The sequence below is a fragment of the Dendroctonus ponderosae genome, unplaced genomic scaffold (assembly GCF_020466585.1).
Source record: "Dendroctonus ponderosae isolate FM_Combo_2020 unplaced genomic scaffold, Dpon_F_20191213v2 Dpon_F_20191213_279, whole genome shotgun sequence".
NCBI classification, from domain to species: Eukaryota; Metazoa; Arthropoda; class Insecta; order Coleoptera; family Curculionidae; genus Dendroctonus; species Dendroctonus ponderosae.
In genome coordinates, this window is record NW_026018487.1 from 1 (window position 1) to 24,795 (window position 24,795).

Sequence of the window (24,795 nt, forward strand, 5' to 3'; positions counted from 1 at the left end):
CCAGGGATGAATTTGATTTGGGATTATCAAGATTAATGGTCGAAGCAAAAGGGGTTTTTGAGTTCCCGTCAGGAAGACCTTTTTTCCTTATTCAATGCCTCTCGAATAAATTCAAAACCGCCGCTTTAAGATTATCTCTTGACGTTGCGACGTTGAATCAAGTTCATCAGCGTGAAAAGACTTCTATATCACAGTCTTCCTAATTCACGTGGCACCAGAAAATCGAAAAGTGCTCATGACACATGAAATCAGCTCTGTAGCCAATGAGTATCAAAGTACAATGGAAAGTAGGAAAGATTTGAAAGATCGTGTAACTGCGGCATATCAACAAATTCACCGAAGAGAAATTCAAATAGCAACAATCCCATATTTTAGAGAGTCGGTCTTGATAGATCGCGAACACAATGCCTAGGTGTGGATCGATAGCATTAAACCATCTTAATTATTTGACACCAAAAATATCATCACAGCTTTTCCCTAAAATAAACCGTTACTGTGTTTTAGAAGGATGTTAGTTTTTTGTTTTTCTACAAATTGGAATTGGCCCAAACTAGGTATATTATCGTAAAACCCTTTCATATAAAGAATGAGTTGGGTTTCTGCCAGCCCCTATAAAATGTGGGATGCTTCATTGAAAATTCCTGGGTAACATGCAATTTAATGTCCACAAAAAAGCGCATTCTTTTGCAAATACCTGGTGTGCGATTATTGGATTCTACCGCTGGATCTAATAGTATCAGTAACGTAGCTGTTTAGCTAAGCAGATTTCAAAACTGTGGAAACATACAAATGCGATATATTAAAAGTGTTATTTTTATATTTTCAATTTCAATACATTTTTTAAATGTCTGCCAAACCTTTTGCGTTTTTGGTTAATAAAAACTTTAACTTTTTGTGTTAGTGTTTGGGTTTATTAAGTAGCACAGCAAAAAACAATAAGTAAAAATTGATTTAATGATCAATTGCTCCTTCTGCCTACGCTGTTTACAGTATATTCTTAATTACTAAATTGTGACTGTAGCAATTAGAAACGTCGATCGGAAAACAAAGCGGGAGTATCGCTTCTCTGGTCAAAAGCTCCGCTTGCAAAGCTTTTTCTCGAAAAATGACTTTATAATCGTCGAAGTGTGGCGGCCGTTTTCAATTTTATCTGTAACTTAATTAAAACATTAAAATCAAAAACCTTTGCATTTAACACTTTTTACATAATCTCAAAGTAACCGTTAAAGTGGCAAAAAACTGATTTTTGATTTGAATGAATCTAAAAGTGCCATTTTTCGATCAGAAGCGATGATCATAAAGAAGCACTTTTTTTACTGTTCATTTGTTTACATGTGGGCAAAAGTAAATGTGACAAATTGAACGTATCACTGTCATTATATTTTTTAAAGGATTTTCATATTCGAAGTAACCGACATGCTTTTTTAATTAATCACGTACGTTTATCGACAACTATTGATCATAATTTAAAGTTTACTTACGACTTGTAAGTATAACTTTCTTACGAGTTCAGTGTCAAAGTCACTCTAATGGTCTATTTTTCTGCGCTTTCCGATGTTGCCACAAGAAAACACGATTTTTGTAAATAGCACAAATTTTATAGAAAATAAGCAACTTATACAAACACCATACCGTGAAAGCAGCACTTGAATTTTCAACACTCATTGTTCCACTTGTGTATGTTTACAAAAGTACGCTTTTGAAAAATTACAAACGCCAAACATGACAATTTCAAAAATGACATTGACATGAGATTTAAAATATGAAGTTGATGCCTTTTATTTTTGGTTATTCTTATTTATTATAACTTATGATTCGTGTTATGTTTTTCATTCGAATAAAAAATGTTGTTCGTTACGAGGGCGAAAAGTCGTTTTTCGAACGAGGACAGCGTTTGACAATATTGAGTTTAAAACACGTATATTGGCTATTTACTGGATAGAATAGAATTGCAGATAAGATCTACATCTCCTTCTGAAACACCCTGTCGATCTACTAATATTTTTATCAATAACCAATACAAAAGAAATGTATTCGGCGCACCTCAAAATGGGTTTGCAAATTTAAACAGGCTGATAATGCAGAAATATATCTATGAGATGTGGACAGTTGAAATATCTGAATCTATGGATACAAAATTAACTCTCCATAATATACAGCAGGCTCATAATCAGATTATTGAAAACATATCGCAATGCATCTGCAACCTTAAACTGAACCAGACGAGATCCAAACAAACCTATAGTTGCATAAGGTGAAAGGAACTATTAACGGTTTAAAGGGACTGTAAATGAGAACTGTTTACGTTTTTGACCGTGCAAGCAACACCCTGTTAATTCCTCCATTAAACTCCACTCATCTCAGGAATATTTTGAATTCCATAATAAAAGAAATGTGTGTCGTAATGCTCTCTAGTTGAAGCAAAAATATTTCTATCAAAGAAAGTTTTTGCTGTTGTTGTTGTTGTTGTTGTTGTCTAGGGTCAATATTAGCAAATCTAAAGGCTGATTGAGAACAAAAAAACCTTACCACATCAATCAGCTGGGAGAGTTTCAATTTAATACACACGCGGAGCACGTCGGAAGTGTTCACCACGGGTCGCACCAATTTATTATAGTTGCTGAGGAGGTCATCGTAGAGCCTCTTCGCGTCCGGATTAGCGTCCACTAAGGGTCCGTAAAAGAGAGTCGCGACGCACAAAAAAACCGTGGCCAAAGAGGCCATCGTACGTGGTGCACGGGGTCCTGAAGATGCGGCACCGCACACCGCCTCATCCGCCCAAAACACTACTGAACTGTGGAGGCGGCGCCGGAGACTGCACCGGGTTAGATGTTACGAAGGAAGCGCGAGAGTACAGGGAACAGGCCGGAAGTTAAGAAGGAAACTCGCTTTTTGCGAGACCTCAGGCAGTTTCGCTTTTCATGTATAGATCTGTCCAGGCTTAGACAAACTCCTGAGGCTCTCCGGGAATTATAAAGACATAATACAATTAATTGATAAGCAACACCATAACATAGAAATAAGGAAAATCGACAAAATGTGTAAGACACGGATTTTGAATTGTCCATTAAGTACTTAAATATTTGAAATCAATTAGAAATGCCGAAAGCTTAAAGGCAATTTTTGCCATAACACTTATCAACGCTGGAGAAAACTCCCATACAATTATACTTTTTACAACAATTTGAGATAGAACCAATCAACTCACTTGATGCAAATTTCTGTGAGAAAATGGAAACCGATCAAAATCTTAACGAAGTTCGTAACAATCTTCTAAAGGCTAATTTAAAAATCATTCGTCTCAACCACAGTAATCAAGAAGACAAAGAAGATATTCAAAATTTATGTTTGAAATACAAATATATTTTCTATTGTAAAATGGACAGTTCACTTTCACAAATGAAATTTGTCGCAAAATTCTTTTGAAAAATGAAAACCCAATTTTTACAAAAAGCTATCGATATCCTGAATTCATAAATAAAGGCGAGTACGCCAGATTATCTGTTATCTGATGAAAGATTAGTTAGTTAGTTAGATTAGTAGAAAGTTTTCAATTCGGAGTTGACCTTTATTGTTTATTCATGTATAGTATCAGTTTTTTGAGGATTAATGAGTAGAAAAGGGAGGATGGGGTGCCCGCTTGCAGAAAGCCGTTAAACGTGATTTCTGATCTATAAATCCTTTAGCTTGACCTGAGCTTAGTGTTTGGAGAAGCAACTGATGGCATTCTTTATTTCCTCTGTTAATTTAAGCTAATTAAAATTTTGACTAAGTTTCTACTAAAGAATGTTTTTCTTTTCTTCCAGGTGGCACGATGCAGCTTCGGTAAGTTTGGAATTACTTTGCCCCTGGTTGTCATGTAGATGTAGAGCTTTTAGGCCCATTTTATTGATTTGTATTTTATATAACGAGGCGGTTATGGATTCTGCATTGAGTTTTGAAATTTTTCAGATTTTATTTCTGTAAAATTAATTTAAACTTAGATATTATACGGTAACGAATGAGACTCTCTACATAAGACACTTTTGATATTTCAAACTATTAATTTTCTGTTCTGAACTATACTTTTTATTGTTTTGGCAGGTAATTTGCGTCTTTTGTAAGTGTTTTCTTCTTTAAATTACACCCTGAATTCAATTGTTCTTCAAATCAACATTTCAATACATGTTTTGAACAAAACTGGTTTGATTTAGACACTTTATGTGGATGTTTGGGTTAATTTGTTTAGTTTGGGAATTCAACTATCTCAACCAAAACAAGGAAAAATCGTAAACTTTCGAACTGCGAAGTGGTTGAAAAGGAYATTTTCGGTAGAAATTGTTAGTAGAGGAATTTATAGTTAGAAGAAAGARGTAGTAAGTAAGTAAGTTTTTATTTTCGAAATCCAGAGGGGCTCAAACTAGATAATTARGTAATTTTTCTTCTGCAAATTACACTMTAAATTAAACGGTTCTTGTTTCACATGAAGGATARCAAGTGTTCCCAAAATTTKAATTAATATCWYTCAGCTTTTCAACATTAATCAGTCAGGTTCTCCGCAGTAGTTTGTTTTTAAAGTAAACTTAGTAAACTTTTTAAAGTAAAGAAAGRCACTKTAATGGCCCATTTTAGCGAACAAAATTATTCGATTGAATTTTGTAATGATCCTCCTTTGACATTTAGCTGCAACTAAATATTACTTTACCATGTACACACAAAGAAAGACACTTAGACCAAAACCACAATTTAAAAAACTCTGYGGGYAAAAAATAATACTCTTTCRAAAATTCGGCTACTCGGCCTTAAATGCACTGGCATGCATGCACAAGTTTTTTCTGACAAAATATTGAGCATATTTTGYTTGGAAAATSRTCTATACGRCTATATAGTCTTCAWAAATGTCAGCTTTTCCAATTAATATTAATTTCTCTAAAAAGATTGCACACTGAGTTCAAACTTGTTTTACTCTCTTGCTGTTGCCGCTATMCAATTTGARACTGGAATAGTTTTTAAAGCTACTTYTTTGAGATTTTTGGGCGTTTGAAATATTGTCAACACTTGCGGAGTTWTSTGTAAATAAGTGTGCAAACAATGTGGGTGGCAGTTTAAGTCTCTAACTTCARATTCCATTTTCTCTGAAACTAGATACGAAACATGTTATGAGAAGTAGCATTTTGGTCTAATATYGACTCTTATGTGAAAAATTTGCMCATTTGCMATTTTCAAAATGTTCGAAAATTTTTAGAATTTTGGAAAAAAATKARTCTRTGGGCTTCTTAAGAGTTTTTGAAYTTCTGAAWAATGTTGATAACTGACCGAGTTACAGGGTAAAGARTGGAAGTATGTGTAAGTTTGAGAGTTTTGAGCTTGTCAATATTCAGATCCTTCCAAACTGTGGTAAATACAATTGATTGGAAACATCTCGGTAGGAAAATAAAAGTCCGAATCAAACATTTAAAATATATTTACTTTATGGCATTATTAAAAATTAAATATTTTATAAACAATGATTTCTGAAAACTAATGTATTACTTGATTGCACAATTCATTATTAGATATTTACCATTGCTCTTCGTATAGATGCCTAGACACTTTCCTTAGTTGTTAATACATATTTTTTTAAATCAAAACACTATTTTATTTTAGCATAACTTAATTAATCAGTTATCAAAATAAGTGATCTTATATCCAAATTTTAGTATTATTGTATTGGTTAATTACATCAATGAAAGCTTTGGCAACACAACTGAGGTCATTTAGCAACGAGAAGAGAGTGTACTTCATCAGACAATTATTTGCTAATAATCACGATAATTTCAATGCAAAAACTGGAAATTAATTTGCTAAAAGTTTTTCCTATAGCAGATAGTGTATAACAACTAAAAGTACATAACAACTTCAAAATATTCGAAGTAAGACCCGGCAGGATGTCAATGTTATGCCTTTTAGTTCGTAAGTAGGTACATCAAAACTCGATAAATCAAGTCTAACAACTTTCCAGAATTAGCCTATGGTGTCGATTTCAGAAAATTGCTGATGATGTATTGCTGATGAAAAACTCATATTTTGGCTTCACGTGCTAAACCCTCAGGTAAATAACTGCTAATATCCAAATGAGATTGCCGACTCGTTAACATACACGCTAAGAAACTAAGCTTACAATTCGATGTGTCGTTGCATAATCTTCGTTTCGATATCTAGATGTATTTTATCCACCTTTCTGGCTTGCTTCTTGATATTGTCCTCCATCATTTTTTGTCCGTTAGACTTTTCTCCAGAAAACTTTTGCTTTTTGTTGTACTTGGCTTCATTTAAGGCGTGCTCCACTTGCATGTGTCTCAATTTCAGTAATCTGAATTAAGCAAAACAAATAAAAACTACTTGACAAAATGAGCGTGAAGCGTATGTCCCATGTATCAGTTTATATGATGAGACGAAAGTGTTTCTATTGGTTGGGTGATCTGCCAATTCGTTCGTCGACGTACCAAGTTGTAAATACGACGACCGTATGATTTTTAACCTCACATTCATTCATGTTTATATATTAGATTTTATGCTGAATTTATTGTAAGTATTTTAGACGATCACGACAAAACAGGATTAACAAAGTGCTTCTGTTTTTATTATTATGATTTAGGCAAACCAAGGAAAGTTAAAGGGACAAAGATTTTGAGTTCCAGGCAGATTTCATCGACAAACAAAACATCTTATGGTTTCTGTGATTCCTATCGAAAAACAAACATTAAATGTACTACATATCAGTATTACCTGTTTTCATAATGGAATAGCTCCGACTTTAATGACTGAAGCTCCGCAGTTGAAAAATTACTTTGAACAGCAATTCTCCACAATCCTGAAAAATAGGCAATTTTAAAATATGAATTTTAAATAATTTGAAACCTGATAAAAAAATATAATTTTAATTAAAATATATAGGCATAAAAAAATATGAAAAATATATAAGGTATATTAAACGGTATTCAATGAAAATATAGTAAAAGGAGCATTTCAAACATGAAGTTAACCATTGAAAAAAGCACACACTGTACTATCAATGTTTACAACAGTTTGATTATTATTATTAGATGACACTGATGAAATTATCAATATTAGTTTCCAACATAATCATAAAATTGATCTATTTTGTAGACTAAACTAAAAAAAGACGAAAATAACGTAGCGCGTGCATGGTTAGAACCTGTATGAAATTACTTGCAAAAATGTTACTTACCTTGCACTTTTGGTTCTACAAATTCTTTGCTAGCGGGTCCCGAACCAGACAACTTATCTAGATGATCGAAACCTTCCTTGATTTGCTTGTGGTGTTCTCTAATAAGATTAACCTGTAAATAAAATAAAGTTTTTTGATTTTGCTTCAAGCAGTTTGCAAACCAATAATTACATGATCTAAATGATCCTTATTGGGTTCTTTCTCTTCTAATATTTCTATTGCATTATATTTATCCAAAGATTCGTCAAGAGAATCTACAATAAAATGATTCACATTAGTAAACATACATTTAAAAAAGGGTTCTTAAAAGGAAATACACGGTTGTAAATGTAATATTTACTTTGTTCTCTCTCTTGAACTTGATCTTTGGGGTCACCCTTAACTCTATGCAACAAAGCATAATATTGATCAATTTTATCTTGATGATGAGTGAATTCTTCTTGAAGTGCGTCAAGTTCATCTTTACTAAAACCTGCAATTGTTGCTTTTTCCCAAAGTTTGTTCAATTTTTTATCTTTAAAAATGCTCCTGTTAATGTGCTTGTCTGATGCCTCATTGAGCGCCTGTTTAAATAAGTTGATTGAAATAATCTTATACATTTCTTCAAGCGACAAACCTCTACCTTAAACGGATAAACTTTCCGATCATCATTGACATCATCAATCTGGTCTAAAAATCCATAATTTGTCATTATAGTCTTCAGTTTATCCCTCAGCTGAGCTTCTTTTAAACCATCCTTGTCTTTACCCTCAGCGCGTAAATGTTTCCAAGTTATTTCTTCTTTATCATGCAGTTTCAATTCCCCAAAAAGCGATTGAATCTTTGCATCCGAGAGACGCTGAAACAAGAGTTTGAATTTCAAGCGAGAAGACTATTGAACTCGGACTCACATGGACAGCTTTGGACCACAACAAATTTAATTTTGCCATTCTAAAAGGCCTGTCCAAATGCTTCAAGGAAATTGGCCGCAAATCTTCCCCAGGACCATCGAATTTTGGAGAAGAATCTTGAGTACTTGGAAAATTAGCATCTTTCGAATACTTCTGATGACACTCAGTTACAACGAGTATAATACTGATGAATAATATTACCGATGCTACATTTTTCAGCACCATTGTTAGCGAGAAAAAGTAGAGATTGTTAAATATACAAATGTTGTTTTCGGAAAATTAACCTCAATGCCTCCGAAATCAAAACTACAAGTAGGGTGAATCGCAAACAATCGTAGTATGATCTGACAATCTGACGTCAGAAACTCCGGCGAGTTTTTCCAACTTCACTTTCGTGTGGGAACTACTTACCGTGTATTAGGTAATAGCAAAAAGCCTCTATTAATAAGAAAATTAAATATTCAATGGTTGTATTTACACTAATATTTTCAGCTTTTTCCATTCATTTTTCTTTCTATAAAATCAATATATATTTAATTATTTATTTGTCTTTACCTTCAGGAATGTTTGATGATGGTAATAATTTAATAAAATAATTTGAATAAAACCATTCAATCTTAGAAATAAAGTTGATTAAAAACTTTCGCCTGGTTCGAAAATTATATGTACATTATCTTTGCTAGAATAAACAAAGAGACATCGTCTAAAATAGACATAGAAACTTGCACTTGGGTGGATTGAGATTATTTTTCATTTTTTTTTCAGTTCAGTATCCTTTTTTTCTTGATTTGACTTCTTGACTAAAGATTTCTTGGCTGATATCTTGGTTGATATATTCCCAAAGGCCAAACTTATTTCTTTAATATTAGTCTATTTCCTATACATTCTACGATTGCATAGCTTATATTTTTTGAACTCAATTCCTGTTCTTGTATTTTTTTCTTTCGATCGCTTTTTTTCTACATTTAGCAATTTTTACTTTATAAACATTATGTTTTTTTGTACTCGCTGCTCCCGGTGTTTCTCCCATAACTTCACCCATAATTTCACGAAAATCATCTTTGCCAATTTTTTTCCTGTAATTTCAAATACGTGAAAGCTTTCTAAAATATGTTTGCATTTCGAACGAAAAATGCTCGTTATTTGAACTATCTGAAATCCTACTTTTATTATAACAAACAAGAAACTCCCAACTTGTCTCAAAATGCAGTTAAAACAGATTTTCTCTGAATGCACGTTCTAACACGTACTACCTTAAAACTTAAAATAAAATACACTAAAATAGACGTATGGATTTCGTGATAATATTTGGAATAATATACAACAGAATTTCATAAATTCGTGGAAACACACATGACTTTTTATTTCATCTGATACAAATCATATGTACAAATTACGAATCCATAATCATTACACAACCCCACAGTTAAATAAGAGAATATACCTAATCATATTATGGACGAAATTGTTTTACTTCAACATACTTATAAATCAGTCCTTGATACAAAAATAAAAATAATCGTGTATTCGAACTACACACATGGTTTATAAGTTAAGTGGAAAACAAACAATAGTGCCCCACTATAAAATGGAAAACATACAAAACAAAACAAAAACAAACGAAAATATTTAGCAGTCGCATAAGAGTTTATGCAAAAAACTTTATTCTATAAGGGACGTTTTCATTATAAAAATTAAAAAATATGTCTTTATGCCACTAAAGCAGATTTTGGGCAGCAAACTCAACCCAAGTTATTTCCCCATCATAATTGCGGTCGTAAATCTGTAATAGACTATCGATATTAGTTTGCAGTTCCTCATCGGACCAAATTTTTATGTTTTCTTCTTTCTTCGAACCGGATTCATGATCAACTGAAAAATCGAAAGTTGCATTAAGCGAATATAATACTTTATTATTATTATTATTTTAAAATATGTCATTATACACTATCTCAAAAAGTTCAATCCTAATAAATAAAAAACCAAATCATATGCATACTAGGAGAAGTCAACTTTCGAACCAAGACCACAAGCTTACATTCACAAAATCAGCCTAACACCGTTTTTCAAGGACGTAAAAATTTAAATACATACGTTTAATGCTGGGGTTTATCTTGTTTTTGCCCAGCAGCTTTTTGCTGGGCTTTGATAAACTCAGGATAGTCAATAAAGCCATCCCTATTCGTGTCGTCTACATTGAGTATGGGATCAATAAGATTTACCAGTTCTTCGTCTTTGAAGATTTTCTCTTCGATTTCACCCTGCTTTTCCTTACTGCCCTGCTCTGTGGAGAGAAAGATGAGAAAACAATAATGCACATGTAAAAGCAAGACATTTCACAAACATTGCACTTGTGCTGGGTTTATGTCGACTGTTAACGATGATTTTTCTAATTTCATAAACAACAAAAGACAACCTATTCCTACACATGTCCCCCCCCTGACTTGAAAGGTGGATCCACCCTGGTAGCAGACAATGTTTCAGTCATACCTAGGTATGAAAATATGCGTGTTTTCCTGTTTTCCTACAGGTTAAAAAATGTTTAACTTACCATGCCAGTGAATCAGAGACTTTATTAGCTCGCACCCATCCAACTTATTGTTATTATCAGAATCGTGCATCTTAAAATAATGGAATTGGAGTTCTTGATCTGACATCTTGCTGGTATCTATAGGAACCTCCATGTGCTCTTGAATATGTCTAAACGAATATAACAATAGCTTTTAGTAAATTGTAAATACATGATCTAAATGAGACGCTCACTCTTTTTCATGTGCGATATTATCTGCATTAAATACTTGTCGTTGGTGACCGTGATCATGGCCATGTCCATGCCCTGCTGGCTATAAAAATATCAACTGTTATGAACTTCAGCTTAATTTCATACACTTATGGGAGCATGCCAATATTCCTACTAAAGCAAAGCACCTTTCGTATACGCTACCAGTATTAGTAATATTATATTAATATCTAAAACCCAACGTACGTGCTATTACAGCAAAACTTAGCTATAAAGAAAAATATTTATTATGATCTGTGTAGATTGTTTCAAGACCAGAAAATATATACCACAAAGTTGAAGGTAAACATGAGTGGCATCCTCCATCCATAAAAGTACCAACAGGATCGTAGTTACTTTGTGCCTAACAGTAATTTAGAGCAGTAAGAGAAAGTAGTGCGGATTTTTACTAGAATTGTTGTGTTGTGTTTATAAAATTGTTCTCACAAACAAATCGAGTTACTGGAATTTTTCGAACCCAGAATACGTAACAACATATTTCTGAAATGACGAAAATAAGTCCTATCGATGTGTATAAAAATACACATAAATGTCCCATTTAAAAAAAGTTATATTATGTAAAATTTTTACATTTTCGTTTTTCATTTTAATTTCACATTTTGAAAATTGAGTAATGATAAACAACTTTTATATTTACCACTTTTCATTATTTTTTTTTAATAAATGATCTAAGCGGGGTTTGAACTTATGAGAAAACCCTGCACATAAAATAAATCGAAGATTTTAGAGACATTTTGTTTGTGCCAAAATTATGAATGAAATAAACCAACTGAAAGAAAATTTATTGATTCCAGCTTCCAAGGAAAATGCTCGGCTAGTTTTTGTTCTAAGACACTTCAGAAATTACGACTTGCTCAATGCGAATAAGCTCAGAAGCTTCATCAAAATAAGCCTTGCTTAAACACAAATAGACAGCAAGCAAAAGAAAAAGATAAGTTTTTTGAAGAACATCGACCATCAAAGACCTTTTTCTTTGCAAAAGTTATCTCAGATCGTCTTCTCTAGAGCCAAAGAATGTCGCAATATCGATTCGAACATGTGCTTACAGGACACCTTGCAGTATAGAGCTACATAGTCAAGACCACGTTCCTCGTTGCATTTGATGTTAAAGTAGTTTCAACAAGTTACTTAAGGTACCCAGCATGCAACTATAAAGAAATTAAAATAAACGAATTACTTGGCGTTGCATCGGAACTTGTTGTTGAGGTACCTGCTGCTGCACGGGAGCTTGCTGGTACTGTTGTACAGGAACCTAAAATATGCGGAGAATCTAGAGGATGCATTACGAACGTCCAAATTAAATTCCAATTAAAAATGAGACCATTTCAAAATATTACTTTATAACAAAGAACGAATTCGATTTCAAACTGTTAATATCTTCCAAGAAATTTTCGATAACAGATTGCTCAATTTTTATTTTGGACATAAGATTAATGTTAAAATTGTATGCATCGTTCGAGTCAGAATGAAAATAACCATTCGATACGACTAATAAACAAAGAGTACCATATTTATAAAATCTTAATTTCGTTTTTGATTTATTTGGAGCTGCGGAAAAGGACGTTTCTGATAGCAATTATGAAAACGCACATAAAAACATGAAAAGAACGCATAAAAACCGCATTATCAGTTTTTTCAAATCATATCATTCATCATTTCGATCATTATCAACTTAGTTGTGTTAATTGCATTTTAATAGTTTAACTGTTTTCCCATTTAGTCAACTTCGCCATCAATTACACTTTCCTATTATGATTTTCTCAAACTGGTCCTTTCTGAATATCCTGGATAAAGAAATCAAACTAAGTAATATAAATAAAAATATAATGCGGAACATCTGAAGCGAAGAATGAAGGACATCACTTCTTGCAAAAGAAATGTAAAAACCATGCTGATTATTACTTGTGATCTTCTCTAGCATTGAAAATCCTTTATAAATCAAAATCCCTATAATTTTGGAAAACGGATTGGTTTCAAAAGTCGATATGATTCGGTCATGGAGAGTCCTCACAGTCAACAAATGTATTGTTAATATGTAACGAAATACTATTGACTATTAGTTTTCAATAAATAACTGGATATATATGGTTTCTCTGAAACCATGTACTAACCTGTTGATACTGCTGCTGAATGGGTGCTTGTTGAACCGGAGGTTGTTGAACGGGAACATTTTGCTGTTGATATTGGTGTTGCTGTGGTACTTGATACTGAGGTTGATGTTGATACTAAAACCAAAACAGCATTCGTTCTATAACTTAAATATTTTACGTTTTCATATGGTTCAGTGATTAATGTTTTGACCATACGAAAGTAGGGTTTATGAACGAAAAAACACAATTTTGTCATAGTTGATTATAACAAATATGAAAACTTGTGTAGGTGTTCTGCGAACAATGAACTAAAGAACAAAATCAAATGTAACTTAATATATTTAACTCAAATTATCACTTGTAAATTAACATATGTTAAAAAATATTACTTGTTGCTGTTGATAATGTTGAGGATTGACTCCTGGAGGTGGTCTTTGACTATCTACATATAAGAAAACGATTACTGCGAGTAAAAGTACTATAAATTGAAACATAATGCAATTATAACACTAAAAAAGTAATCTTATTATCTCCAAAATAGTTGAATCATTTAAACTAGTTTGTGGTTAGGACACGTCGTCTTAATGTCAAACTGTGGTCAAACTGCAGTAAATAAGAATATAAATAAAAATATTGTAAGAGACGAAGACATACTTTCGATCATAGATGAAGACATTTGACAATTAACACGGAAACATTCTATTCAGTGCGTGACATTAATCGGATTAACTTTAAACCGTGAAATCTGAATATACGTTTCTTGAGGCTCAAGGCGGGACCCCCGAAAACCGGGGCCTTGTGACGTCACAAGGATCGAACAAGGATCTGGGACGTCACCACAAGGATGCGGCCGATTCACATTTAGTGATTTATTAAAACTGCTTGCAAAATTGTTGATTTTTAACAAAAAATTACATAACTTTACATTAGGTGAAGTTACTGCGACGTAAAATGAACTCTGCCTCGATATATGAAATATCGTTGTTTATTCGTATTCGTATCGATAGTTATCTTTGGTAAAGTGGTACTGTAGGTATAAAGAAATATAACGACAAATCGTTAGCACTTATACGTTCTGTTATACTATTTATCACAAGATACTGATAGATAATGCTCTACAAATAGAATTAGAAACAGCTAAGGAAATATAGTTGTAATTATGTAATTATTTAAGTTTTATAATTTTTTAAATTTCTTATAAAATTGGGTTTCAGTTCCTTCAGATGAACAAGATAAGAACAAACAGTGTTATATCTGAATCATCACATAGTCTTTTTATGTTCCTTACTTTATGCCTTAATAAGTTGTAGTTTTGCTAAAATGAACTGAGTAATTTAGTAGAAATTTGCTTTTTAAACTTCATCAATTTTCTATCTGTTTGATACTTAATCTCAAAGTCCAGTGCATTAGTAACTATTTTACTACTATAATTTTGGAACTAATTCCTAAGGAACTTCATGCGGAGCCGTCGTCATGTTTCATTTTGTCGACCTTTAATAATTTCACTATCAGCAAAATGCTTGCCGACAAAGTAGTAGAACTCGGTTTTTTCATAAAATTCAATATTTAATAAATTGCTATCGATCATGTTTTCTACGAAGATGCTACCAAGGTTCAGATTTCATATTCACCCTAAAATGAGTATGACGCTGTTAAACGAATAAACTGTATTAATTTACAAAGCCCAAACTCGGACATAGTCAATGAGGAAATGCGAGCCATCTGAGGGCAAATTCCATGTAGGCATCCATTGGTTTCGTCCTTCCCAAAATTCTATTGTCGCATTAGGCGACGAGTTGCTCCAAGGTTTTCCTCCTTCGTTTGTAAAGGAATCTGAAAAGAACGAAGTCCCTCCCACTGCCAGATTCATTATCAAATAGAATTGAGCATCGAAAGGAGCTGAGTTAGTTCCATCCACCCATGGATTCGATACATCTATTGGGACAAATAAAATTAGATAATATTATTACAAAAGATACAATACGTTTTTTTTCATGGAAATAAGTTTATAATAAGCAATTTCGGGAATTTCTGAGGACAATCAAAAATAAAAACTAATATTGTTCCGACACACAAGATTAATCATTTATAAATATTTCTTATAAGATCTGTTATTAAATAATAAAACCTCTTCTTAACTTACCGTCGTCACTGAAATTACCAAGTTCCCAAAAGCCACCTTCTGGAGGAGATATTCTACCAGTTTCTTTGTCATCAACGTAAAAGCTAAGACTTTCTGGAGCCCAAATCAATTTATAAGTGTGGAAGTCTGAACTGCAAAATATTTGGAATGGTCCATTATAATAATATCATAGTAATCTCATGGAAAAACAAGTTAAATAAAACAGAAAACTCGATGTAATTTACCAACCTTTCGTTCATAATGATGAGTAGATAAATATTTTAAAAGAATGAATAATGTTTGAGTCGATTTTGCAACTCAAAAAAAACACGCAAATTTAAAACTTCTTGAAATCAAGACTTTTTTGACAAAACTGCCAACATCTATTATCTCCTGCCCTTTCTAAAAAAGTAATTTAGTTATCTCTGGAATGATGCAAAAATGAGCGTTCTTGCTTCAGAGGTATGAGGAAAAACGGGACGGAAAACATGAAATTTTTACATAATCTTGCACCTAAGTGTCTGATCGTAAAATTTCGATTTCACTCATGTTTAAAATGTTACTTACTAAACAATCTAATGAGTTTTAACATTAGATTGTTTAGTAAGTATAAATAATTTCAGTTCGCAGTGACAATTGTCTCTTTTAATCTGCAAACAGTAAACTAATTTCCAAAGCCACTAGTGACTCTAAATTAAATTTATATTATAATTGACAAAATTGCTTATTAACTTAGGCCGTCCGCTGTTAAAGTTAAAGCAGCTATTTCTGGATCAGCGTTATTCAAACCTAATAAAGATTACCTGAACCAGCATTGTATTTTAGTTAATATTTAAGTGCGCCTTGACTCGTAATTATATCTTATATCGTACAAGATGCTTTTAAACACAAGAAGGTTTTTCAAATTACTGAGATTCAATTAGGTTTATAAAATATTTTAAAAGTAATAAATAAAAGTGCCGCATTCGAGTAAATCTGTTCGGTGTACGGACACGGTACATTTTGAGAGATTGAAGGGCTGCGAAAAGTTTGAGGAAAAATGGGGTGAAAGTGCAGCGAAAACATCAAATTTGAGTGTTGAAACTGTAACCAAACACTCTTTCAACAGTTAAAGGCGGGATAGGCCGTTTTTTGGTTTACTATAAGTGTAGTACTGGGTGTTTCAGAGTTGTGACAAAATCCTAGATTGTTAAAAGTTTAAATTCGCTATAAGGAAATTATTTAGAAGACCTGTATAAACATTGACTAAAACTGTTTTAAAATTGGTAGTACAAGGTAGGTATAGCATGTAGGTTTTCATTACCAGCATGCAACAAAACGAGCTCTACTATGTTCTCGTAAGTCACAATTTTCTCCTGCTTTATACAGATGCAGATAGATTGATTGTTACGTGGGGCCTCCGCATATAATCAGCATATCGTGCAATTCATAATGTTGATAAACATGTACCATTTTTAGTATCTTTGCTAGGAAACAAAAATCACAAATTGCAAATGTGTCTTTGCGACAACTTTTTTTTCTCACAAAATTCCTCCATAAATTCGAATTTTAACAAACTGGCATCTCAGTTAATTTTAGTTTGACAAAAATGGTGAATACAAATAGCGCTAATATATTTGAAATATGGCTCATAGAAAAATATCTAGGTATTTAAAATCACCCTGTATCTAATTTCTATAGTACCGGCCAACCTAAATTTATAAAAACCTCAAAATGTGAAAAGTTGGCCGATTTTAATGGGAAGTCGGACAATTATGACAAATTTCATCTATTAAGTTCAAGTGTTTCCTTATCCTTGCGAAAAAAATTCCAACTTGTTAGACCAGGTTTTTCGAGATAACGTTTTATATAACGTCCTGTCAGTGGAAAAATTGTTCAGAGTTTTTTATTCCACATTTTCAAGCTCTGCTTATACAAAAATCAACTTCTTTTGTTATCGTCTCTATATCTCTATACAATTTTTTTTAAATTCTGTCGCACCATCGGCTAAACCGCGACTCATTAGAATTAGTTTAACGGATAGCTAAATATTGTCGTAAATTGTTTAAAAGTTGGATTCGAAAAATGGTAGGTAGACCATTTTTGTACTTTTTTGAATAAAACTGAGAGAGCAAATTAAACAAAATATTATATGTACTATAGTACATACCTATAATAGGAAAGATTTTCCTCAGTGAAATATGTTAATCGCCATGTGTCCAGTGCTTTGCTGGGGCCCCAATGCAAAGTATTGGAGACTGATTGAACACCTACAATATTTCCACTTGAGTCCGTTAAATTCCTATTTCCTCGCGATTCCATCACATCAATTTCACCCGACAGAGGCCAAGACCCATATTTTGAATCTTTGGGCATAAGCCACAACGCTTTAAAAATTAAATCGTTTAATTAGTATCAACAATGTTAAAAAAATAGTTACATTTACCTGGAAATAGCCAATCTCCCAATGGTACTTTGGCACGGAACTCTACAACTCCATAAGTGAATGAAAATGATTCTTTCGTGCTCAGCCTGGCACTTCTAATAGGATGAAAAGTATCTCTAAAATGAGTTTCTTGGATAACGTTATTGGCATTCGACCATCAAATCATGCATAATGACCTAGTGATTAGTTAGAAATGTTTATAAATATACAGATTGTCCCGTCGGAAACCGCCACGATCGATATCTGGCAAATTATAATTAGGAGATATTTGATTTTTTTTTCAAACAATTGTTTTAAGACCATAAACAAAATTGTCCCAATAAATGTCGTTATTTTTCATATGATTTTTCCTGGTTTGTCGCATTTCAAGCCTCCTTTGATTTGCTGCTATCAGAATGTATTCATTGTACACCCTATATAATTTCAAACCCATAATTATTGCTCACATACCTCAAATATTTTTTTCCTTTCATATACAGTACCATGTTCTCAGTTTCGGCAGTGTCGTTCCAGAACGTAGGTGTGATATGAAGATTTCCATCTTGCACGTAACTATTATCATTACTATCAGTAAATAGTTGAAACTCATTCACATGCTGCAGCAATTATTGAATTTAGGTTTTATCATTATTATATTATACAAGAAATATTTATAAACTTTGCTTCATAATAAGTAATTGACAAGTTGTGTGCCCCGTGTGCTTCATGGCACAGAGTTTTTTATAATTATTATAGTTCTCATGACGATGGAAAAATAAATTGCTGAAAGCGTGGTATCTAAAAAAGTTTTAATTTTTCTCTCACCACTGCGTACTACACCGAATCCCCAAGGAACAAAATTGTCAATTATTTGCGTATCGGTCAACAAACTATAACTTATTTTCATAATAAGCGCCAGTTGCCAAAATGTAAACATATGTATTATATATATTTCTTAATTGAATTAGTAATATTAGTATTCCTCTAACTTACCGCTTGATTAGTTGGTTCGCGCAGCCAAACGTTTAAATCCAACGTTTGAAATGTGTCTTCAAAAATTAATTCTCCAGAAGCAAACTGAGTTTTGGTCAGATAGATCCCTTCGGCTTCGGTAATGCTGAAATCACTACAGTCACTGTCTGCCATTATCTTCGATATGCTTACTGAAATTAATAGTATATATTTGAATATTCTGTGCCAGTCAAGAATCCACATTTCTGCAAATATGTGCATGCAACTGATGATGAAGACAAGAACAGCCAGGAATAACACCCGCAATCAGTGCAAACCGCCTTTTAATTGATTCCGCATAAGTTCAAACAACAAGTGTTGATAATAATTGTTAGTGATAAATGAACAAGTAGCCCATTTTTTGCATATACGGATAGTGTAACACAATTGAGTCAAGTATGATTTTAAAGTAAGTTGGCGGAATTATAATTTGCGCGCTATCTCAAAGGTTTGAGCCTACTTTTCACAAAGCATAATGAGTTCTACAATAGAAGTACTACAAGATAAATATTATAAGAGTTGGCAAGTGCCTGGTAATAAGTTAACCACATTATTGCGTGAGTAGAAAGAGGCGTAAATTAGAGACGCATCATTCAATAATTACCTTAAATTTCGCAGAGCTTCGGTTTATCCGAAAATATTGTCTAAAATTCATTAGTAATAAAATATGGAAGTCAATTGATAAACGAAAGTCCATTTCAATAACACCCAAACCTTCTGAACTAAAAACGAATTCAATCCCAGTTACAACGTATAACTGGGTCGAGAATATCGTTTTTTCAGTCTAAAACTGGGACGAGAATATCATTATTTCTATGGCTCTTCAAACTTCAGAGTATAAAATAGTAATAAATAGCATATTATCAATACATGTATAAATCTTAGATTGCCAATTGTCTGACACTTTTAGATATTCAAGTATTCAAATCAATTCAATGAAACATTTTCAAAAGATAAAATGCAAATTAGGTTAAAAATAATGCGGTACTGTTATAAACTAAAAAACACGGAACTGCTTAAATGGTATTATAATAAATGCCATTTAACCACTTGCGTTATTTTACATAGGTACGAACGTACGTATTTTACAACCTTTTTTACATAGGACCTCAAAATATAAATTAAATATGCGGTGTTCCATATTAAGCCTCTATCCCAAGCATCCGTTTGGACGATGATACGAAAGTGTTTCTATTGGTTGGAAATCTGTCAGTTCGTACGACGACGGACGAATTGACAGATCTCCAACCAATAGACACACTTTCGTATCATCGTCGTATAAACGGATACATGGGACATGGGTTGTAGACGTGGTATCGTGTGTTGAAATTATCAATTTCATCACGTCTAACTGACGTGATTATCACGGAACGATGCCACCTTGAAATGACGCCTATAAACGACGTACAAGGACGTCATAAATCATTTAAAATATAACTTCTTGCTTCTTCCCTTGTCATAAAAGCGCTCAGAAAAACTGTATTACACGTCCAAATCATAAACGCTGTGATAAAACGATATACCTAAACGTTTGAAGAAGCACTACACGTTTGCTAGTGTTGGCTGCAGTGTACTTAGATCTGCAAGTGTAGATTTTTGAGTCTAGATTTTCTGATGGTCTTTTTAGGTTATCTTAGGAAAAGGTTTTAATTTTGTTAAAATAGAACGTATTTTTAATCTTGCGTTTAATAATTTGATTTACGTTCAATTTCTTTCAAAATATCTCTATCGTAGCTTCTACTCAGGTCTTTGAGATGAAAATTAAACTTATTTAACTTATTTAAAAATTAGACTCAAACAATATTATTAGAAAACTTGTAACAGAACGTTATGTAGCAAACGACTCACAAAAATAACCACTTGAGTATTTGAAGATGTAACCTACTTCTCGCCTCGTAGCCTAAGTAGTAATGATGATACAAAGAACGAAGGTCTGCAAAGATTGCCCAGCTGTCTTGACTCGAATAATGCCGGTATTACACTATGCAATTTTTCCTGCGCACATTTATTCGCAAATAAATTGGATTTATTATTGAAAGTCATCTTCTTGGCAATTTTCGAATTTACACTTATACAGGGAGCTCATTTTAAAAGAACCAGTCAAATATCTCGTAAATTCTAGCAACCCCAAGAAGATGTTCTATACAAATGTTGTGTAGTTGCTAGGGGAAAACCCGAAGCTGATATCAACTTTTTATAGATGGCGCTAGAACGTCAAGTGAGGAACAACTTCAACTTTTAAAACGGATTGGTATATTTTTAACAAAAAATCCGATTCAGCATTTAGTTCCAAATGTAGGTATTCACTTTCCTACGTCCCTCTTTGTGTTAATGATTTTGCACCATCAAGTATTTCCTTAGTTTTAATATTCATTATGTTACCAAAAAATCTTGAAACAGAAATCGAGGATCATTGAATTCAGATGCCACCTTGACTCCTGACTTGGGATACTTTTTGTCTGCGATTAGGCGACTTTCTTTACCTAAACCTTGGCAACAATACTTCTGTGTTCATCTATGACGGCGACTTCAAGAGGAATCGCTGGCGATTGACTATGCATGTATTTTATTAGATTGCCGATGTGTTGACAATTGACCAGACGCCAAAAGAAAACACAAAGTAAACAAAATGGGACAGTCACGCAGTAGTTTTGGGGAAAAAGAAACAAAAATGTTTTAAAAATAGTCAATCTCATATAATAAACCCTGAATATAAAATGTATATAAAACAATAAATTTATCCAATTAACATATGCATTTGATAACAAACCACCTTTAAGTTGCCAATAAAGCAACATTGCCATTATTTATATCACATGGCATTTAAGTTCTGCACATTCCTATATAATATTCTTTGAAGCTTCAATAAAAGTATACATATCTTTTATATTTGAAATATACACCTAAGAAACAAAATTGTCAAAAAATAATTTCCATTTCTGCTGAATCTCTATGTAGTTTTCAATACATAAATGTACTTATATGTATAAATAATGCCGGCAATCGTATGTAACATACAGGTTGTCGTGTGACTTGTCAAACAAAGCAGGTGTTCCAGGGATCATTCCAAGTCGATTCGAATTTGTTTTAAAGATATAAGAAATAAAAAACTTAATAATTTAAACGCAGGCCTTATTTTCAGGTCTTCTGTACACTCTATCTTTGTTGACCAACAATTTCGGGACACCCTGTATATATAAAATAACTTTGCAAATCTACAATTTACTTTAAGAAAACAGATCATTTTCCTTCAATGCCGATCGGATTCTGGGCAATAAGTACACCCATCTGATTCAGTAGATAGTTTGATCGCATCATATACTTCGTTAAACTGAGTTCTATTCATTCGAAAGTAATTCTTAAAAACTTTTGAATAAATCAAAATTGTGAGATGTTTTATATCTTTTTGCCACCAAATAACAAAGTAATATATCTGCTTCAGCTAAATACCAATTTGCAGTTAATATGAATTATTTAAAAAACATTTATTCAGTCTGACAGTAATGGTGTAGAAGACCGTCAAGGTAAATCAACATTAAAAACAATTCCAGTATGCCCATGAATTTCTTTGAAGCAAAAGCGCATCGACATTGCTTGCTTTGATAGTTTTGCAACCGATTGAACCTTGTAACACCTAGTTTGCGTTTGTTGGTCGAGCCGCAAAACACTCTGTATTTTGATAATTAAAAAACAAATTATGAACAGAAATAAAAGACTAGACAAAGAGTATAAGACGACGATGAGGATGTGACTACCATGAGTATATTGTCTTTTACAGTGGAGACTATTTCATTAGTCAGTTTAGCATTAATGTCTAAACTAACTTATAAATAGGTAATAATGACTTATATAAATAATAAAATTGCATTATAAAACGACTATGACATTCTAGAACAAATAATTAGTAAAACTTAAAATAATAAAATATTAGTAAAAATATTGAATAATATTGGTTAGCTGTTCTTTTCTTGCTTCATTTTTAAAGATCTCGGACTGTAGGTGTCAAGTTGTCCCACTTTTAGCAAATGCTTCTTAGAAAGAAAATGTCGCTTCAAACAATACCCAAGCCTCGTTTGAAATTTACATATGCTACATTTATATACCTTCAGTTGCGTACATTCTTTATGTGTTTCTAAATGGGCTCGTAAATTTCGTCTATATTTTGTGGTGAAAGAACAAATATCACATATGTACAAACCACTAATGTCGTTAGTGTTTTTATGTTTGTCTAAATGAGCCATAAATAAACCTTTTTTGAAAGTGCTATACGAACATTCTTTACAGTCAAATTTCTGATCGTTTTGATCCAGTTGTGACTTCTGCTTTCGGAACAGATCTCCGTGAACGTAATGAAGATGCCTTTTAAGTGTACATTTTTGTTTAAATTTTGAATCACATATTGCGCAAATAAAAAATTCGCATTCCCCAGATGGAAGATGTGTGGCAGTGTGCCGTTTCATATGAGCTATAGCTTTCGTTCTGTAACTACATTTAGAACAATAGTGCCATAACAGCTTACTGGGATCATGTAAAAGTTGATGCTTTCTTAAAGACAGTTCACTAGAAGTTTTAAAACGACAAAAATTACATGAAAATATATCGTCTGCTTCATCCTCAGATAAATCGGGTTCGGACCTAAAGCAGATTAATTTTTGAGCTCTAAATTCATTTTATACATTTTATGCTTACTTGATTTCATGCAAGTCAATATCTACTTCTTTCTTCATAAGACTGTAATCAAAGCTGGACAGGGACGTTGAATCATCAGCCCCACTTAAAGAGTTCTCAATGTTTTCGCCCACATTACCACCACTGTGACTAGTTTCACACATTTCCTCAAACTCCTCTTTAATGTGGTGCCATTCTTCCACTGCAATACTCTCATTCTTGATGAACACTTCGTTGTTATTACTAAAATGTAATGTGAATAACATAAACAAAAACAAACTGAACAAATAACATTTTAAAAAAATAAATTTTATTTTTATGAAAGAAAAATATATATGCTACCTAAGGTAATACTATCAATTATTTTCCAAAAATGTTATCAATGACACAATGTTTTAGTGATGAATCTAAAGATAAAGACAGCATCTAACTCAAGTGCATGCATTTGGCAAGTTTTTCAATCTTCGCGAAGTACTAAATTTTGTCTATCTATATATTGGTTTATAACGTTCTACGACGTCTCCCGATTTCCATTTTTTATCTGTATGGTTAACGATAACGTTACCTATAGGATAAATCTCTGACAAATATTTCTGATCTATGCTTATATAAAAATTGACCATTTTATATGAATATTATTTTAAGAGCCCCTTCTGCAAAGTAGAATACTTACAATAATCTGTCAACGGAATCAACACCCGTTGTATATTCTTCGTCTTCGTATGGTTCTTCTTTAATTGTGCTGTGAAATATGTTAAGTAATTGATTTTCTTCATAAATCGGTGCTTGCCTCGATTCGTTATTAATGTTTGTATCCATATTCTGAAAAAGAATATAAAGAGTGACAATGAATGAATGTTGAAGGAGATATGACTGAGATGATCAATACGTTTTAATAAAATATGTTTACTTAATAATGATCGAACGAATAACTATAAAGCAAACATAACTATCAGCATTACAATTTACCGTGGAATGTGTCTACCTTGCGCAAAATGCATGAGCACATCGAACTTTTGCAACTTACTTATTGTTTTTGCTCGATGTTTAAGCAAAGAAAATCAAGAATGAAAGAAAATATTTACAAAATTTAATTGATGAAACACAGAACTTTACTTTCATTATAATTATAAACGATGAATACTTAAAAATACTTAAAATATCTGATTTTAATTAGATTAATAGAATTAGGGCTTTAAAGCCCGAAAAACATTTCTAAATGTGATTTAATTAGAACGTTTTAATTTTCTATATCAACGCCACCTATGAAGGAATTAGAGAAAAGCTACCGATTGCGCCGACGCTGGTGACACAGGCCACGTCATCACAACCTTATTCGCAAGTTCAAATGTCCAGACGCAGCCTGGTGGCTAAAATTATAACTACGAGTTAATTAGTAATATGACACTTGTTTTGTTGACATTAATTTATAACTATATTTTCCTGTTTAGTCACAAAATTAATTTTTCTATATTATTTTCAGGTGTATTTTCTCCACAGACCATCCATACCTACAAATGCCACACTAACATTCTTAAAAATACACTAAAGTCCGCTTATAATGAACCCGGTTATAGTGCACTTTCGGTTAAAACGAACT

At 32.6% G+C, this 24,795-nt stretch overlaps 4 protein-coding genes and 2 long non-coding RNA genes across 9 annotated transcripts; 1 reads left to right on the forward strand and 5 right to left on the reverse strand.

Moving 5' to 3' along the window:
• Window positions 1-936: 936 nt before the first annotated feature.
• Window positions 937-1,593, reverse strand: LOC125503740. Its single transcript, XR_007281033.1, has 2 exons — window positions 1,482-1,593; window positions 937-1,156 (listed from the first exon to the last, which is right to left on the reverse strand). It is a non-coding gene; the product is annotated as an uncharacterized LOC125503740 (long non-coding RNA).
• A 3,832-nt stretch (window positions 1,594-5,425) lies between these two features.
• LOC125503735 (alpha-2-macroglobulin receptor-associated protein-like) lies at window positions 5,426-8,444 on the reverse strand. Its single transcript, XM_048664480.1, has 7 exons — window positions 8,101-8,444; window positions 7,833-8,048; window positions 7,551-7,773; window positions 7,382-7,464; window positions 7,211-7,322; window positions 6,748-6,832; window positions 5,426-6,331 (listed from the first exon to the last, which is right to left on the reverse strand). The coding sequence occupies exons 1-7, from the start codon at window positions 8,323-8,325 to the stop codon at window positions 6,136-6,138; spliced, it is 1,140 nt and encodes a 379-aa protein (XP_048520437.1). The 5' UTR covers window positions 8,326-8,444; the 3' UTR covers window positions 5,426-6,135.
• Window positions 6,358-6,743, forward strand: LOC125503739. The gene is made up of 2 exons (XR_007281032.1): window positions 6,358-6,546; window positions 6,617-6,743. It is a non-coding gene; the product is annotated as an uncharacterized LOC125503739 (long non-coding RNA).
• Window positions 8,445-9,429: 985 nt separating the features above from the next.
• On the reverse strand, window positions 9,430-14,123 carry LOC125503738 (multiple coagulation factor deficiency protein 2 homolog). Of its 4 annotated transcripts, XM_048664483.1 has the most exons (7): window positions 13,380-14,123; window positions 13,012-13,125; window positions 12,078-12,152; window positions 10,864-10,943; window positions 10,652-10,800; window positions 10,195-10,384; window positions 9,430-9,972 (listed from the first exon to the last, which is right to left on the reverse strand). In XM_048664483.1, exons 1-6 carry the CDS (start codon window positions 13,482-13,484, stop codon window positions 10,197-10,199), a joined length of 711 nt encoding a protein of 236 aa, XP_048520440.1. In that variant the 5' UTR covers window positions 13,485-14,123; the 3' UTR covers window positions 9,430-9,972; window positions 10,195-10,196. The 4 variants fall into 4 exon arrangements, with proteins under 4 accessions (XP_048520440.1, XP_048520442.1, XP_048520441.1 ...); XM_048664485.1 differs by lacking the exon at window positions 12,078-12,152; XM_048664484.1 differs by lacking the exon at window positions 10,195-10,384.
• A 519-nt stretch (window positions 14,124-14,642) lies between these two features.
• On the reverse strand, window positions 14,643-20,500 carry LOC125503737 (beta-1,3-glucan-binding protein-like). Its single transcript, XM_048664482.1, has 7 exons — window positions 20,413-20,500; window positions 18,510-18,679; window positions 17,988-18,133; window positions 17,538-17,653; window positions 17,262-17,478; window positions 15,134-15,264; window positions 14,643-14,925 (listed from the first exon to the last, which is right to left on the reverse strand). Exons 2-7 carry the CDS (start codon window positions 18,660-18,662, stop codon window positions 14,666-14,668), a joined length of 1,023 nt encoding a protein of 340 aa, XP_048520439.1. The 5' UTR covers window positions 18,663-18,679; window positions 20,413-20,500; the 3' UTR covers window positions 14,643-14,665.
• Window positions 20,501-21,201: 701 nt separating this feature from the next.
• LOC125503736 (zinc finger Y-chromosomal protein-like) lies at window positions 21,202-24,245 on the reverse strand. Its single transcript, XM_048664481.1, has 3 exons — window positions 23,869-24,245; window positions 23,217-23,438; window positions 21,202-23,162 (listed from the first exon to the last, which is right to left on the reverse strand). The coding sequence occupies exons 1-3, from the start codon at window positions 24,012-24,014 to the stop codon at window positions 22,481-22,483; spliced, it is 1,050 nt and encodes a 349-aa protein (XP_048520438.1). The 5' UTR covers window positions 24,015-24,245; the 3' UTR covers window positions 21,202-22,480.
• Between the last annotated feature and the right edge of the window lie 550 nt (window positions 24,246-24,795).